General features: G+C 49.6%; 1 protein-coding gene across 16 annotated transcripts in view; it reads right to left on the bottom strand.

Annotated features, from left to right (window-relative positions):
- Positions 1 to 14,563, bottom strand: part of Dysf (dysferlin) — a 216,495-nt gene extending 201,932 nt beyond the window's left edge. For 5 of the 16 annotated variants that reach the window (XM_029559432.1, XM_017796022.2, XM_017796024.2 and 2 more), the window contains exon 1: positions 4,024 to 4,229. In XM_029559432.1, coding sequence (XP_029415292.1) covers positions 4,024 to 4,114 — 91 coding nt within the window. In that variant the 5' untranslated portion in view covers positions 4,115 to 4,229. Of the gene's footprint in view, positions 1 to 4,023; positions 4,230 to 13,909 lie in introns of those variants that run through there. The other 11 variants (XM_029559433.1, XM_008824703.2, XM_008824706.2 and 8 more) reach the window with 4 other exon arrangements.
- Positions 14,564 to 14,764: the final 201 nt, after the last annotated feature.

Here is a 14,764-nt window from a genome sequence, read left to right as displayed (position 1 = left end):
TTCCAAGGGAATTTGATGCCCTCTTCTGGCCTCTTCAGGCATTGCATGGCAGGAGTGCACTTACATGCAGGCAATACACTCATACACATAAAATAAAAATTAATAAATAAATAAAAGAAAAAGAAAAGCTATTTTCAGTGTATTAAACTACTTCTGTTGTTTGAAAAGCTAAGCTCAGAAAGGCCAGTGGCCCTACAGTCAGTCTTCACTGACAACTGAAGAAGAACAGTTCCCTGTGGACAGATGGTCCTATAAGACCCCCAGGCTCCTGCCTTGCAGACAGAGGGGAGGCGGGAGGAGAGACTGGAGAGTCATGGGAGGAGTGAGGACAAATGAACATGGGAGGGACAGAGACAGGGGATCAAGTATTCCTGAGTTCCTGACTGAGCAACTGGGAAACAGCGCAGGAATGCACCAGGCGGGGGACACAGCAGGCTTTGTCCTGAGAGGCATCCCCAGCACCTAGAGCAGCACTGGGCACATAGTATGTGCTCAATACATATTTGTTTAATGAATAAAGCACAAGAATAAAGGAATATAATCGCATTACAGAATGGAAAATGGTCAGGACAGAAGAGATACTATAGAAAAAGAAACTGAAACTGCTCTTTACCACAAATGATGGTCAAAAAGGTCTCTGTGGGCACAGTTACAGTATTTTTGGTTAAGTATTAATTGGTATATACAAGAACAAAGACCTGACTGCATTAGTTAGCAGGCTGTACCCTGGGGTCCTCAGACAGGGAAGCCAAACTACTCTCAGAGTTCAGCCTCCTGGAGCTCAGCATCTATTTTAGGAGGCAAGTCCTGAAATTACATCTGAAGTTGGAATGCCCGAGGAACAACTGCAGGAAGAGCGAGACCAGCCCAGGCCTGCACATCTCTGTGTGTTGGAACCAAGCACAGTCTTTGGTACAGGCTGGCTTCTCTACAAGCAAGCCACTGTCACTATGTGCCTCAAGGGGGTTGGGCTCAGTGCTTGTCAACCCTGACAGTGCCTCAAAACTCTGGGAGCCTGGTCAGAAACATCATGCTGGACCCAACCCAGAAATATCTAACTCTCTAGAGGAGAGGACAGAGAGCCTGGCAATTGTTAAAATTTTCCCCACCATTCTGGCATGCAGCAGGGTAGATTTCCCAAAGCCCGGGTGCTTTGTAAATTCTGGATTTGATTATTTTTTAAAAATATTTTATTTATTGTTTTTATTTTATGTGTATGAGTGCTATGCCTGCATGTATGTAAGTGCACCCATGCTGTGCAATGCCCGAGGAGGGCAGAAGAGGCTGTCAGATCCCCCGGAACTGGAGTTACAGACAGTTGTTAGCTGCCATGTGGGTGCTGGGAATCGAACCCAGGTCTATCTGCAAAAACATCCGTGTTCTTAACCACCGAGCCATCTCTCCAACCCCTGGATCTTATTCTAACAGTTAAGATTAACTCAACCCCAGACTCTGAAGAATGCCCAGGTGAGCAAACTCATTTCACCTGTGGACAGCATTTCCAAAATGACCTGCATCAGATAAAGTTAGAGGCTGATTCTGAGGTCATCCCACAGAAACTATCGGATGGGACCCTATCTCTGTTTTGCAAAACGTTGTGCGGGCTGATTCTCGGGCACCATGAAGTAAAAGGACGATGGCCAGATTGAGGAGGCTCCTAGGCACATCTGAGGCTGGCTAAAGGCCAGATAGAAAAACTTACAAACTGTTTAGCAGTAAACATTCTGGTGAATTATCAAGAGAGCTGGCTGCTCTCAGGAGTCCTGGCACCTAAAAACGGGGCTCAGGAGACTGTGTTTGAAGACCTGACAAGGTGCTGTTGCAGTCAGACAGGAAACCACTGTCAGCCAGGGGATTCCTGGGCACCTTCCTGGAGAAGCTGTCGATATGGACAGCTCTGCTGAGTCTCTACTGGAGATGTTACATACTGTCAAAGTTCAATTGTTTGACTAGCTTATCCAAGCAAGTAAAGAACAAGGCCCTTTGAAGGATGGGAGTGCAGAGATTTGGGGAGGACGACAGGTAAGGGGGGCATCAACAATTCTAGTCACTTGTCTGACTCAAGAGCAGTGCCTACCCCCAGTGCAGGAAGTTTTTTTCTAATTTTATGTTTTGTTTTTCTTTACCATTGCGTTTGTTGTTTTTTTTTTTTGTTTTTTTTTTGCTAGAGAAGAAACCCAAGGCTTCATGCATGTTAGAAAAATATTCTACTACAAGGGTGATACCTCAGTTGGTAAAGTGCTTGCCTTGCAAGCAGAACCAGCATCTGATGTAAATAAATAAATAATAACAGGTGTGGTGGCATGTGCTTGTAATCTCGGCACCAAGGGGTGGCAGAGACAGACAGATTGTGGGGGAGGGGGTAGCCTGCTGGCCAGCCCGCCTAGCCTACCTGGCAAGTTCCAGGTCAATGAGAGACCATGACACAAAAAACAAAATGAAGCCAGGCAGCTCTGGGGGGGCAGAGGCAAGCAGATCTCTGTGAGTTCAAAGCCAGCCTAGTCTACATAGTGAGCTCCTTGCCAGCCAGGGCTACATAGTGAGACCCTGGCTCAAAAAACAAAAAACAAAAAAAAACAAAAAACAAGAATAAAAAGGTAGAATGGCGCCTGAGGAACAACAACCAATGTTATCCTCTGGCCTCCACACATGTGCACACACACATGCATGCACACACACCAAGAAGAGAGAGAGGAGAGAGAGAAATGCTCTACCACTGAGCTATACCCCAGCCCTGCCCCAATAATTTCCATACAATGAAGGCCTAGGTAGTACCTAGCAGACAGAGGAGGAGGGACTCTGCCTTGAAGTTACCCTGACAAGTCATTAATCAATGCGAATGGCCGCATTGTCTAAAGTGTTTGAGCTCATCCTTTTCAAAGGAAGAATAGACGTATTAAGTCACTCATAACCAAGAACAAAGACTAGGACTCCTGTGCTCAGTTGTGTCATTCACCTCACTATTATTTGAGGGTATTTAGGAATTGGATGGAAAACTTGGGTCAGAATCAGTGGGCCCCTGGGGTCCCCACTGCTGTAAGCCTTGGTGAAAAGCCCTGCCACCAGCTCCTCTACTTTTGACCATCCTTTTCAGTTCCACAGAGCCACAGCTTACAGCTCCTGGGAAGAGGAAGCCCTCTCTCCTCTTCTTATTTATCTTTCTCTACAGAACTAGGGTCCTGACTCACAGCTATTGTTCCTTCTCTCAATTTTGACAAGTCCTTCCTCTTCCCTTTCCCCTCCTGAGACAACCCCCTCCCCTCCCTTGGGAATCTGCCTGAAGCCAGGGTGAAGGGCCCTGGCAGGCAGAGGAGGGTAAAATTCTTTTGCAGTCTCAAAACAGAGATCTTTGTATTCTAAGCACCACCTATAGAGGCTTAGCTCTTTGAGTTTGGAAAGCATCCTGGATACCCCTCAAACTTCCTGGGTCAAAGCCATATTCATACTGTTCATTTCTCTTCCTCCTGGTTGAGACCTGGTGGTTCAATACCACCAGTTTTCAGTCAAGATCCATGGATGGATGGATGGATGGATGGATGGATGGATGGATGGATGGATGGATGATGGATAGATGATGGACGGATGAATGGATGGATAGATGGATGGATGGATGGATGGATGGATGGATGATGGATAGATGATGGACGGATGAATGGATGGATAGATGGATGGATGGAACGGGACACAACTTTCAAAGCACTGTTCACATGCTCACAAGCCAGGGAAGTGGCCTAATCCACCTCTACCTTGTGTGCTGATCTTCCAAGCAGCTGGTGAGCCCTACCTGGAAAGTGTCGGCCTTGCTCCCTTCTGGGTACAGTCTTAGGAAAGTAATAACCCTTGACCTAACAAGGTACTTCCAATTTTCCTCAGCCCTGTGGCATTTACTGTGCTCGGGTCTCCTGGCTGTCAATCCCAGGGTGGGATTTATGGACTGAGCGGGGGTGAGTACCCCGGCTGGAGCCATAGAGCCCACAACCCCCTGCGGAGAGTCGGATGGTGCCTCAGCCCTGAGGCTCTCACCTCTGAAAATCAGGCTGGCGACAGGGTCACACCGCCGGTCCTTCTTCACACCAGGGAGGTTACTGGCCCTGGCCAGCAGGCAGCACAGCATGGCTCAATATCCCCAGAGCCCGCAAGGAGGGAGCGAGGGGGAGTGGTGCGCGGCCACTGCCAAGCCAGCGCTCTGATCTGGGGCACCCGCACTGTCGCCTCCGCAGCGCCTTGGCGAAGTGGCCAACCAAGGGTGCGAGGCCGCCGCCAGGACACCGGACACCCACGGGGCGGATCCTTCCCTCCCGCCGGCCGAGGTCCGCCCTCCGCAGGACTACCGGGGAGGGGCAAGGGTGGGGCGCACTCACGTTGCAGCTCGGGTGCTTCAATGCAAGGGTTCCCGCGGCGGCCTGGGATGGGGTGGCTGACAAGGGTAACCACTGAGTCAGCCCCGGGTCCCCACAGCGGCCGCTTAAGGAGCAGTGCACGCCCGATCCGGGACTCCAGGCCTGAGAACTCGCCTCTGAGCTCTCTCTGTGGCATACTAGGGTTGCCCAGTTCTGCGTTTAAATCCTATCGCGTTTCCTGGAGCACAGGGGCCCAACCTGTGGGGTTGGGGGTCCCATCACCTGCAGTTCCCCCACCCAAACAGTTTCTGCACCCCTCAATCCCCACCGTTGCTTAAATCATGAACCTTAAGTAGTCCGAGTCCTTAGCAGGTTTCTGCATGCTTTCTGGTTCCTTAACAGCTTAACTTCTTGCCGACGGGGTTTTGGCTTCTCCGTTTTCCAACACTGCTATAGGTGGCTGAGGAAAGGTCAATTCCCACCTCCAGGTCTTCCCTAAGCAGCCTTCTGACTTAGCCTAAGTTACTTATCTAGTCATTAGTACACAGACTTTAACTCCCACTCTTATTTTGAGGAATACACCATTTTCTCAAGGGTAAATCCCACTCTGCACTCTCCACACACCAGCACCCTAACCAGTGAATGTGTTGGAGAATAGCACACCTACCCTGAGCAGTGTCTTGAGAGGGTACACCATCAACACAAGTGATCCCTTAGAAACCAACCAGCAGACTGTAATTCTCAAGTCTTCTCCTCCTCCCCGTCTAGACAGCTATTAACATGCTTTATTGCATTTATTTCCTTTCTATGTGCATGTGTGTGGTCAGAAGACAATTTACCAAATCACTTCTCTCCTTCTGTGTGGGTTCCAGGAATGGAACTAAAATTGTCAGGTTTGGGGACAAGTGCCTTTACCCACCGAGCCATTTCACTGCCCCCTAAACAGCTATTTTATCTGTGGGTTTTGTTTTGTTTTTGTTTTTGTTTTTGTTATTTTGTTCAAGACAGGGTCTTCCTATAGCCCAGGCTGACCCAGAACTGTAAACCAGGCTGGCCTCAATCTCACAGTGCTGAGATTAAAGGCATGTGCCTGGATGGACAGCTATTTTAAAGCTAGCTCTTCTCTCTCCCAAACCTCCATCCTCAGTGACAGATTGTTTCCTAGTGCTGAGCAGAAAGCATGTTAGTTTCCCAAGCTCCTCCCCGTCACCCATGCCCAGGTGCTTTGCTTTCTTTCCCATTCTTATCAGTGAACTAAACCAGTGGGACACTTAATCCCATCCCTCTCATCACCAAGTTCTCCCTGACTACTGTATCATCCTATCAGCAAACATGATAGGCTATATTTTTATTATGTACTGAATGTTCTACCTGCATGAATGCAAGTGCACCACATGCTTGCAGTGCCCTTGGAGGTCAGAAGAGGGCATCGGGTCCCCTAGAACTGGAGTTACAGGGGTTGTAAACTGCTTTGTGCCTGATGGGAATGGAGCTGAGTCCTTTGCAAGAGCAACAAATGCTCTCAACTGCTGAGCCATCTCTCCCCCACCCCCAGGTGACAGTCTTAATTTTGACCCCACACCCTCTTCAGCTACTCCTCATTGCTTGTGGGGAACTCATTCTGTCTCTGGCTTGCCAGGCACAGAACCAATTTATTTATGACTATTTGTCATTAAGTTTATTTGAGCCAATACCTATAATGTTGGTACTACTCAGGTGCCCACAGACTCTGGCTGCCTCAAAGTTCTACTGTCATCCTCTCTTTCCTGGTGACTTCCAGTGTCTCTTAACTGGCCATGTCACTCACAGTCATGAAAGCCACACACAGTCCATTATATACACTGTAGCCACACAATCTTCAAACAAACATGGTCGGGTCACTGTCCTACTGGAGATCCCTGAGAGTCTCCTATTCTCTTGCGATGAAGCCTACATTCTTTTCCTTGGCCCAGTGGTTAAGGCCACTCAGGTCCTTGACCCCAGAGCTCCAGTTCCAGAGAATTCTCAGTTTCTAGAACATACTAAAGTCCCTTTCAACTCAAAGATCTGCCCACAGCTGCTTTCCTTTTCCTCTGCAAGGTCACCTCCATTCACTCTTGGGGCCTCAGTTCAAAATTCAGTCCTCAGGGAAGCATCCCCTGACTTTGCTGTCTAGGTTGGGCAGCTCTGGCAAGTGACCACATGGGAAAGGATCTCCTCAATGCTCATGGCAATAGTGTTGAAGGCCTATCTGAAAGATCTCGTGTTCACTGTCAGAGACCAGGGCTGGCCCAGTGCCCCAGCGTGTAGTTCAGGGCTGGCCTGAGGTTGACATAGTGGACTTCCATGTGGCTTTAATGCTTCTCAGACAGGATATCACTGCCCCCTGGAGGGGGACTTCAGATATTCTGAGCTTTTATTAAAATTCCTAGCTTTGCCATCCCTACCCCCCCATCCCACATATGCACGAGTACACACACTACCATCACACTATACCCTACCCCAGTCCCTACTCCAGTCTGTCAAGTCAGCACAGGAACTCTGCAGGGGGTATATTTTTAGAGAATATTCAAAGAGTCTTCAGCAGACTCCTGGCTTGTGCCCAAAAAAGAGGGGCTCCACACACCTTTTCCACAAACCAGAAAAGCAACAGCCAGTGACCTGCACTTTAGACATATCCTGAGGCCTCTTCCACCCCAACCTCCAACTTTCTTGTCTTCCTGCTGTTCACTGCCCAGAGCTTTCCCTACACAAATAGCTGTTCACTTCTAGACTTCAGACTGAGGACTAGGAATTCGATGGGGCTTCCGCTCAAAGGGATTTGTCTCAAGAATGAAGATGTAATGGGGCTAGGGAGATGGCTCAGTTGGTAAAGTGTCTGCTGTGCAAGCATAAGGACCTGAGTGCCACCCCAAGAACCCATGTAAAAAAGTTAAGTATGGTAGAGCACATTAGTAATCCCAGTAGTGGAAAGCAGGAATCTCTGAGGCTTGTGAATTCTGTGCACTGTGCATAAACACACAAGGAGAGAGGAGAGAGGAGAGAGGAGAGAGGAGAGAGGGGAGAGGGGAGGGAGGGAGGGAGAGAGAGAGAGAGAGAGAGAGAGAGAGAGAGAGAGAGAGAGAGAATGAATCGGGGAAGGAGAGAGAGCACTGAGCACAAATCTAACACCCGAGAGAGAGAGAGAGAGAGAGAGAGAGAGAGAGAGAGAGAGAATGAATCTGTAATGGAGAGTGGGACTGAGACCATAACCTGTCTCCCACCCTTTATATATGTTCTCCCCTCTTCTGTTGACATTTTTCATAGTTTTGACTGGCACTTGACCACCCAAATAGAAACTACACTTCCCAGTCTCCATTGCAGCTAGATGTGGCTGTGAGACCAATGAGACATGAAGAGGAAAGGTGTATATAACTGCCTAGTATGTCCTTAAAGAGAAAGGATGTGCTTCCCTAGTACCCTTTGCCCTCTGGCTGGAACATGAATTATGGTGGTGTGCCATCACAGACCACACTATCAGAGGCACTCCCTGAGGAAAGCAGAGCAATAGGCAGGAGGATCTCGGACAGTCTGATGGATCAGGAGTTTACAAATCAGGACACCGAAATCTCAATGATTACCATGGTTAGTATCATGGGGCATTAGGGCTCCATCACAAATAGCTGGGTGTGTGTGGAACTGAGGCTGCAGAGAGGGCAGTCTGTTGCCATCCCAGACCACCTGGCCAAGTAGGAAGGTGAGAAGGTCAGCTTAGTTTCAAGCTGGAGTCTAGAGAGAATATAATCAATTGGAAGCTGTTTGCATTTCAAGCCCAGTTTTTGCTTAGAGTTCATGTTTCTGGGCTGACAGGTAAGAGAGGAGAGAAAAGGTCTCCCTTCACCTCAGTGATGTCACCACTCACCAGTGCTGATGGGTATGTCCAAGGGAGAGGACACTGGCCTATGTTCTTCAGGACTAAGCATGTGCATCAGACTATCACTGGTGTCCCCTGGGTCCCAGCCTACAAATGTGTTGTCTTGGACCAATAAGATCGTCCAAGTAAAACTGTGCCTAGTTAGGCATGGGGAGATTTCCCATATCACTCTCCACTTACAGCTTCCCTTGAAAAAAATCAGAGAATCTGGCAAATCTGCAGATCTTTGATTAACACATATCTGACACCTGTCTGTGTACAGGGAGTTAGGGGATTTGGGGTATACTGACCCCACTTATCCAATGAGCACATGTCACTTTCCCTATGGCCTAATAATCTAAGTCACACCAACTGCCAGGCTCCCAAGGCACATGAGTTTGTGGCCCCCAGTTCTCTGTCAGCTCTTGGTGGCCCAACCTCCTTGACCATGGACAAAGACTGAACCTTGCTCAGTCACTTTATCTTACCACATTCTCAGACCATCTTGGACTTTTTTTTCTCTAAGACCTTTTCAGGCACCTGAAGGCACAGACCTTGACTTCTGCTCAGTGATGCCCTTCTTGTGAGAGATGCTCTGCCTGCATTTACAGGATTCCTTCAGGACACATTTACTAATCTCCAAGTCTTCCAGAAGTATGGATGCACCTATGCATCCCGCCCCCCCACCACCAAATGCCCTCACATCTCTGGATGGCCACCATCCAGCCAGCACACCTTCATGTGCCTGAGGGTGTAAACACACATGCAGTCCTGAGTCTAGATACAGTCACAATTGTGTGACCTCCAGGAATAACCTGCCCATGGTGGAAATGATGCAGGCTTCTGGCCAGCCACCTTTTTCTCCTAAGGGCAGATTTTGCAGATTCTGCTTCTGCTTCTGTGAAAACAGGAGGATGACACTTTGCAAAGGTGCTACCTCCAGCACAATTCCCTGCAGGGGAAGGACATGACAAGTGTCAGCACTCTCCCAGCTAGCACTTCTTCTAAGGAACAAATAAAATGGAGACCAGCAGACAGGCAATGAGAATGAAAGAGCTTGAGGGAGGGACTGAGAAAGTCATGGGCTCTGGTAGGGTCTCCGCAGGAATGTGTATCCCAAGAGAGCAGGAATATTGTGAGGTCAGAGCCTGCCATGGGGCAGGAAAACAGTGCCTCAGCTCACAAGGGCTGATGTAAGACTGGCAAAGAGAGGAGACAAGGGTCACTGCAGGTAGATAGAACAGATACCAGCCACCCAGCTGACTGTACCCAGCTTGGGAGGGCAGTGGATGGAAAAATGATGACAGAACTGATTGGATAAAAAGAAGATACTGAAAGCCTTCTTATGTGTGTGTGGCGATACCTTGATGCATGTACAATACATGACAATTCAAGTAGTAATCACAAAAATAGATAATTATGTATAATAATTATGGTTAACATGTACTGGTTTTTGTTTGTTGAGATAGTTTCCTGTATCCCAGGCTGGCGTATAACTCATTATGTAGCTGAAGATGACCTTGAGCTTCTGATGTTCCTCTTCCTCCAAGTGCTGGGATCACAGGCAAACATCACCATACCTGGCTTTATGTGGTACTAGGGATAGAACTCAGGACTTCATGCATGCTAGGCAAGCACTCTACTAACGGAGCTGCATCCCCAACCCTATAGCTGGTACATATTGAGGGCCAGGCACCATTGAAAGTACTATATATGTACTAACATAAAGTTCAAAGTTCAGAATCATTCCTCCAAAACAGGTTCCGTTATTATCAATACTCTGCAGAGGAGGAAACTGAGACACAGTAGTTAAGTGACTTGGCCAAAGCTGAAAAGTGGCAGAGCTGCAATGCCAAGTTCAAAATTTAAGCAATTTAGGTATAAAAATTAGTATTCGGGGCTGGAGAGATGGCTCAGCAGTTAAGAACACTGGCTGTTCTTGCAGAAGACCCAGGTTCAAATCCCAGCACCCACATGGCAGCTAACAACCGTCTGTAACTTCAGTTCCAGGGGATCCAACAGCCTCTTCTGTCCTCCGCAGGCACTGCACGACACAGGTGCACTTACCTACATGCAGGCAATACACGCATACACATAAAATAAAAATAATAATAAATAATTTTTTTTTAAATCAGTATTCTTCCCTTTTAGTTTCCTTTTCTCCCTCTTGTTTTATGGCACTGGGTTGTATCCAAGGTTGTCAGCTGTTTGCACTCCTCAGCCCTCTTCCCATCTTTCATTTCATACAAGGGCCCATAGTGACAGCACTACCCTCTTCCCAGAGACCTCAAAGTACCTGCTACACCCAACAAAAGACTGTCACCTTAGAGCCACATAACCCATCACCCTGGACTTGGCTTATCAGATCCTAAGCTTCCCCCTAGGCATGTGAAGTCCCTGTAAGCTGGCCTGGCACAAGGGCTGGGCAACTTGAGACCAACTGGTGTCTGACTGACCCATCAGTCACACAAAGGGTGAGGCAGGACAGAGGCCTATTGAGATGAGAAGGTGTCCTCAAGGCCACACAGCAAGAACTGAGGATGTCTGTGCCTGGGTGAATGAGGAGTAAGAACTACATGTGTTCCATGGTGGGTGTGACAATTCAGCATGCAGATGGAGACCAGGGCTTGAGTTCAGTCCTTCCCCCTCCTCCTTTTGTCTCTGATGCATGAGAGACAAAGCCAGAGGCAGATACTAAACCAAATAAAGATGACGTAGGTGACTGTAGAGCTGCCTGGGCTTAAACCCCAATTCCAGTCCTTACCAAAGCCAACCTTAGGCAGGTCACTTACCTCTTTATGCCTCAGTTTCCATATCTGTAAAGTGAGGTGATGAGAGTCACTATTACATGTTTGCTAGGAGAATTACATGAGGCTTAAGTCAATACATATGAATGCCTGTGATCAACTTTAACTGGAAAGTTGCAGAAGCATGTCAGATACAATAAGCTTGGATCTGTTCATAGGCTTTTTAAAGAAACAGCATCTGAAAATGGCCCGTTGCTTGTGCTTAGCCAATGTCCATTCCCTTTCCTTATGATGAAGTCATATTTAAGAGTCAGGCTCCTCCACCTTTGAGTCATTTGTACTATACTGTGCTCCTCACAGCCCTGTGTTCCCCCTCCTTGACTCAGCTGTACACTAGGCATTCAGCCTGGCTGGTGTGGGTGGCACATGGCATGCATTCCAGAGCCCTTTCTTATTTATGGGCCTCTGGGTGGGGTGGAAGGGATGGCATGTGACCACTCTGTAACCTTGGCCAGGTCCCTACACTTCTCTGGGCCAAATCTTCATCCCTAAAATGGATAATACTCTTGCCCTTTCACCCCTCAGAGGTGACTGAGTATGAAATGAATTTAGCCTCCTACAGAGGAGCTGTGACGATATTATGATCATGTCTCTGGGATGGAATAGACCATTCAGACCAGCTGGGGAGAAAAATGGGCTTCCCAGAAGGGCATTTTGCATTTGTCCATATATCCCAAGCCACAGCCTCCAGTGTAATCATTCACTAATCTCGCCCTGCCAGAGGAGGAGGGTAAGCAGGCTTGAATATGCAAGGCAGCCAAATTTAGCCATGGGTTAGGAGCCTGGCTAATGCAGGAGGTGGAAGGTGGCCAGAGACTGTGGGAAGGGAAGGACTGCATTACCCACTGCCTGAGGTGACGCTCTGGGCTCTGAGCTCCAGCCAGTCTTTCCTGTGTTCAGAAGCCCAGGATGGGTACAGACAATACATTTCCTTTCTCTACAGTGAGCTCTGGGCTCCAGGAAAGGGGAGCACTCTCGGAGGAACCAGGTAGCAGCAAAGAGCAGTACTATGGAAGTCATCCTCTCCCCCATCTCCAAAGTAAGGTTGAGGAAAGGCTCCAGACAGGCCCCTGGGTTTATTAAGGACAGGACTGAGGCCACCAGCAGCACTTCCTATGGGTTAGAAGATGCTTCCGTTCATAATTCATCCCAGCCTTTCTCCTGCTGGAGTTCAGAGTCTGCCATGGGGGTGGGGTGGGCAAGACTAAAAGAATGCATTGAACTCTATAGGGAAGGGAGGCAGCCAGGGAAGGAAGAAAAAAATCTGGGCCCCTGAGTGAACACCAGGGAAGACAAACCCCCTGAGAGCAGAGTCTGCACAGTCTCAGAGTTCTGGGGTGTGCCTTCAGAAAATTTGTTCAGGCCTTCTACACCCAGAGAGCCTGTGTGCTCTCTTGGGGTAGTATTTTCCTTTCCCTCAGTCAGGGAGGAGAAAGAGGGTAGTCACAGCATCAATGGTGCTCCTCACATGGAGCCCAGAGCCCATAGCCAGACAGCTAGAAAACACTTGCCCTCTCCAAGGCCTGATGCAGAAAGGAACCACGGAAGCCCCCACCCCACCCCACGTAGGCAGATGCGCTGTCCTCCCTGCTAGAAACACCTTGACAAGGTTCATTTCCAGAGACCACTGTGGGAAGCTGGTGGAGACAGGCAAAGCATGCTGGGGGCGGGGGGAACATTTGGAATACTCCCTAAGCTCTTTGGTCCCTTCCTCTTAGTGTAGGCTGCTTTCCAAGCCATTCATCCATTCAGCAACTCTTCATGGTTCTCTGACCTAGTCCAACAAAGATAATTTGAATTCCACACCCAGTTCTGGGTGCTCTTTCTCAATGTAGCATATCTGTGTATGGTACTGGCATCCAGCCTGTGTGCTGAGAGATGTCCCATGTACTCCAGGGTGTGCACAATATCCTGGAACACACATGCATATGGGTGACTGGCAACAGATGTACTCCAGAGCTGGTGCCATGGAAAGGAAATGTCCACTGATTGGCCAGGGACCGGCTGATGCTCTGATCTCCAGGGCCAGGGATGTAGGGAGAAAGGGACAGGCAGGGAAGGGAGGCTGAACAGGGAAAACAGTAGGGGTGAGACAGTTTCAAATTCTTGCTCTCTAGTCCTGACCCCCACTATGGCTCCAAGCTGGAAGATCAGTCATAAAGACCCCAGTCCTGGTCTGGCCCTGTAGATTCTGAGAAAGTAGACAGGACTAGCCAACCTTCATTACCTGGAAGAAAAGCCCAGGTATAACCTGGTCTTCCTGTGGGGAGTCCTGGGACTGGAGAAGAGCAGGCTGCCTACCACAATGGGACCCCAGTCTGAAGAAGCCTAAATATGAGCCCAATGGCCACCAGTCTAATGAGAGTGAGGAGAGGAAAGTCCTAAAGGTTGGTGCTGATAACAGCTGAGCCCAGCGGCTACATTTCCACCATCCTGTTCCCAAAAGAAACCAGGATCTGGAGACATGGTTGTGCTTATGTTACAGTGGCGGCTGGCCTGCCTGCTCTGCCACTAATAGTGAGCAAAGCCTAAGATACAGCCAGGCCCAGGGAAGAGTTGGGTTATAAATAGGCCCAGAACCAGCTCTTCCGGGGAGATTGGGTTGCACAGCAGAGGGTGGAGGGAGATCTTTTAAGGGATCCAGAAGAGAAGAAAGATATTGGTCCTGTCGTCTTTGGCCTAGCTCAATGCCACCCTGGGCTCAGCTTACAGGCCATCTCAAAGGCTGTTTCCCTCTGAGTCTCCCCTCTGCTTGGATTCGTATCTTTCCAATATTCAATGTCAGTCAAGTAGACCTAGGCAATCATGTTTCTGGCTTCCAGGCTCTCTTTGCCCCCACCCTGCCTGGTCCCCAGCGGTGTGTCCTCGAACCCCATCCAGGCCGCTCCTACCTGCAAACACCGCGGAGCAGTAGGCATCACTGATGTCGGTGTCCGGGGTGTGGACGTTCTCAGCATAGAGGATGAAGACCCGCAGCATCGCGAAGCAGGCGCTGGAGGACCAAGGCGCGGCCCGCGGGAACTCTCACCAGGAACTGCTGCTCAGATCGCTGGTCGCCGGCTCACAGGTGCGGCTCTGAGTGGACAGCCCCAACCCAGGCGGCCCCGGAGGGCTAGACTCACCCCCGCCCCCGACTGCTTCACCCCGCTGGTCAGAGGGCGAGGCGAGAATAGGGGCTTCTGTTCATGTCCCACCTCCGCAGCCCTACCGGGGATGCATGGAGCTCTAATTCAGTGCCCCGGCCTCCGGCTTTTCCAATGACACGGCACTTTGCACTAGACCGCGTAGCTGCGGGCTGGGCGGTGGCCGCAATGGCTCGAGGCTGGAGCAGGGCTCCCAGCGTCCTGCGCAGCCCAGTCTAGGACAAGAGAAACCTTGGCTCGTCCCCTGACTTTCCACCTCGGGCGAGAGCTGCGCGGAGCGGGTCGCCCGCTCTGGCCACCGGGATCGGGTAACTATCCAGAAGCCAGTCCGACCGCCCTGGGTAGGAAGAGAGATCCAGGGAGAAGCGCTAGGAGCAGGCGCACCTCAGGCTCTCTCGCTCAGAGCTTAGAATTTCATTGGTGGACTGCGCAACTGCCTTAAAAACTTTGCCTCCTTTCCTGATTGTAAAAGTAACACATGCTGGGCCGGGCGTGGTGACGCACGCCTTTAATCCCAGCACTTGGGAGGCAGAGGCAGGCGGATCTCTGTGAGTTCAAGGCCAGCCTGGTCTACATAGTGAGTTCCAGGACAGCTGGGGCTAC

This window comes from Nannospalax galili, unplaced genomic scaffold (assembly GCF_000622305.1).
Source record: "Nannospalax galili isolate Female #2095 unplaced genomic scaffold, S.galili_v1.0 scaffold389, whole genome shotgun sequence".
Lineage (NCBI taxonomy): Eukaryota > Metazoa > Chordata > Mammalia > Rodentia > Spalacidae > Nannospalax > Nannospalax galili.
This window is presented reverse-complemented; position numbering and strand designations above follow the sequence as displayed.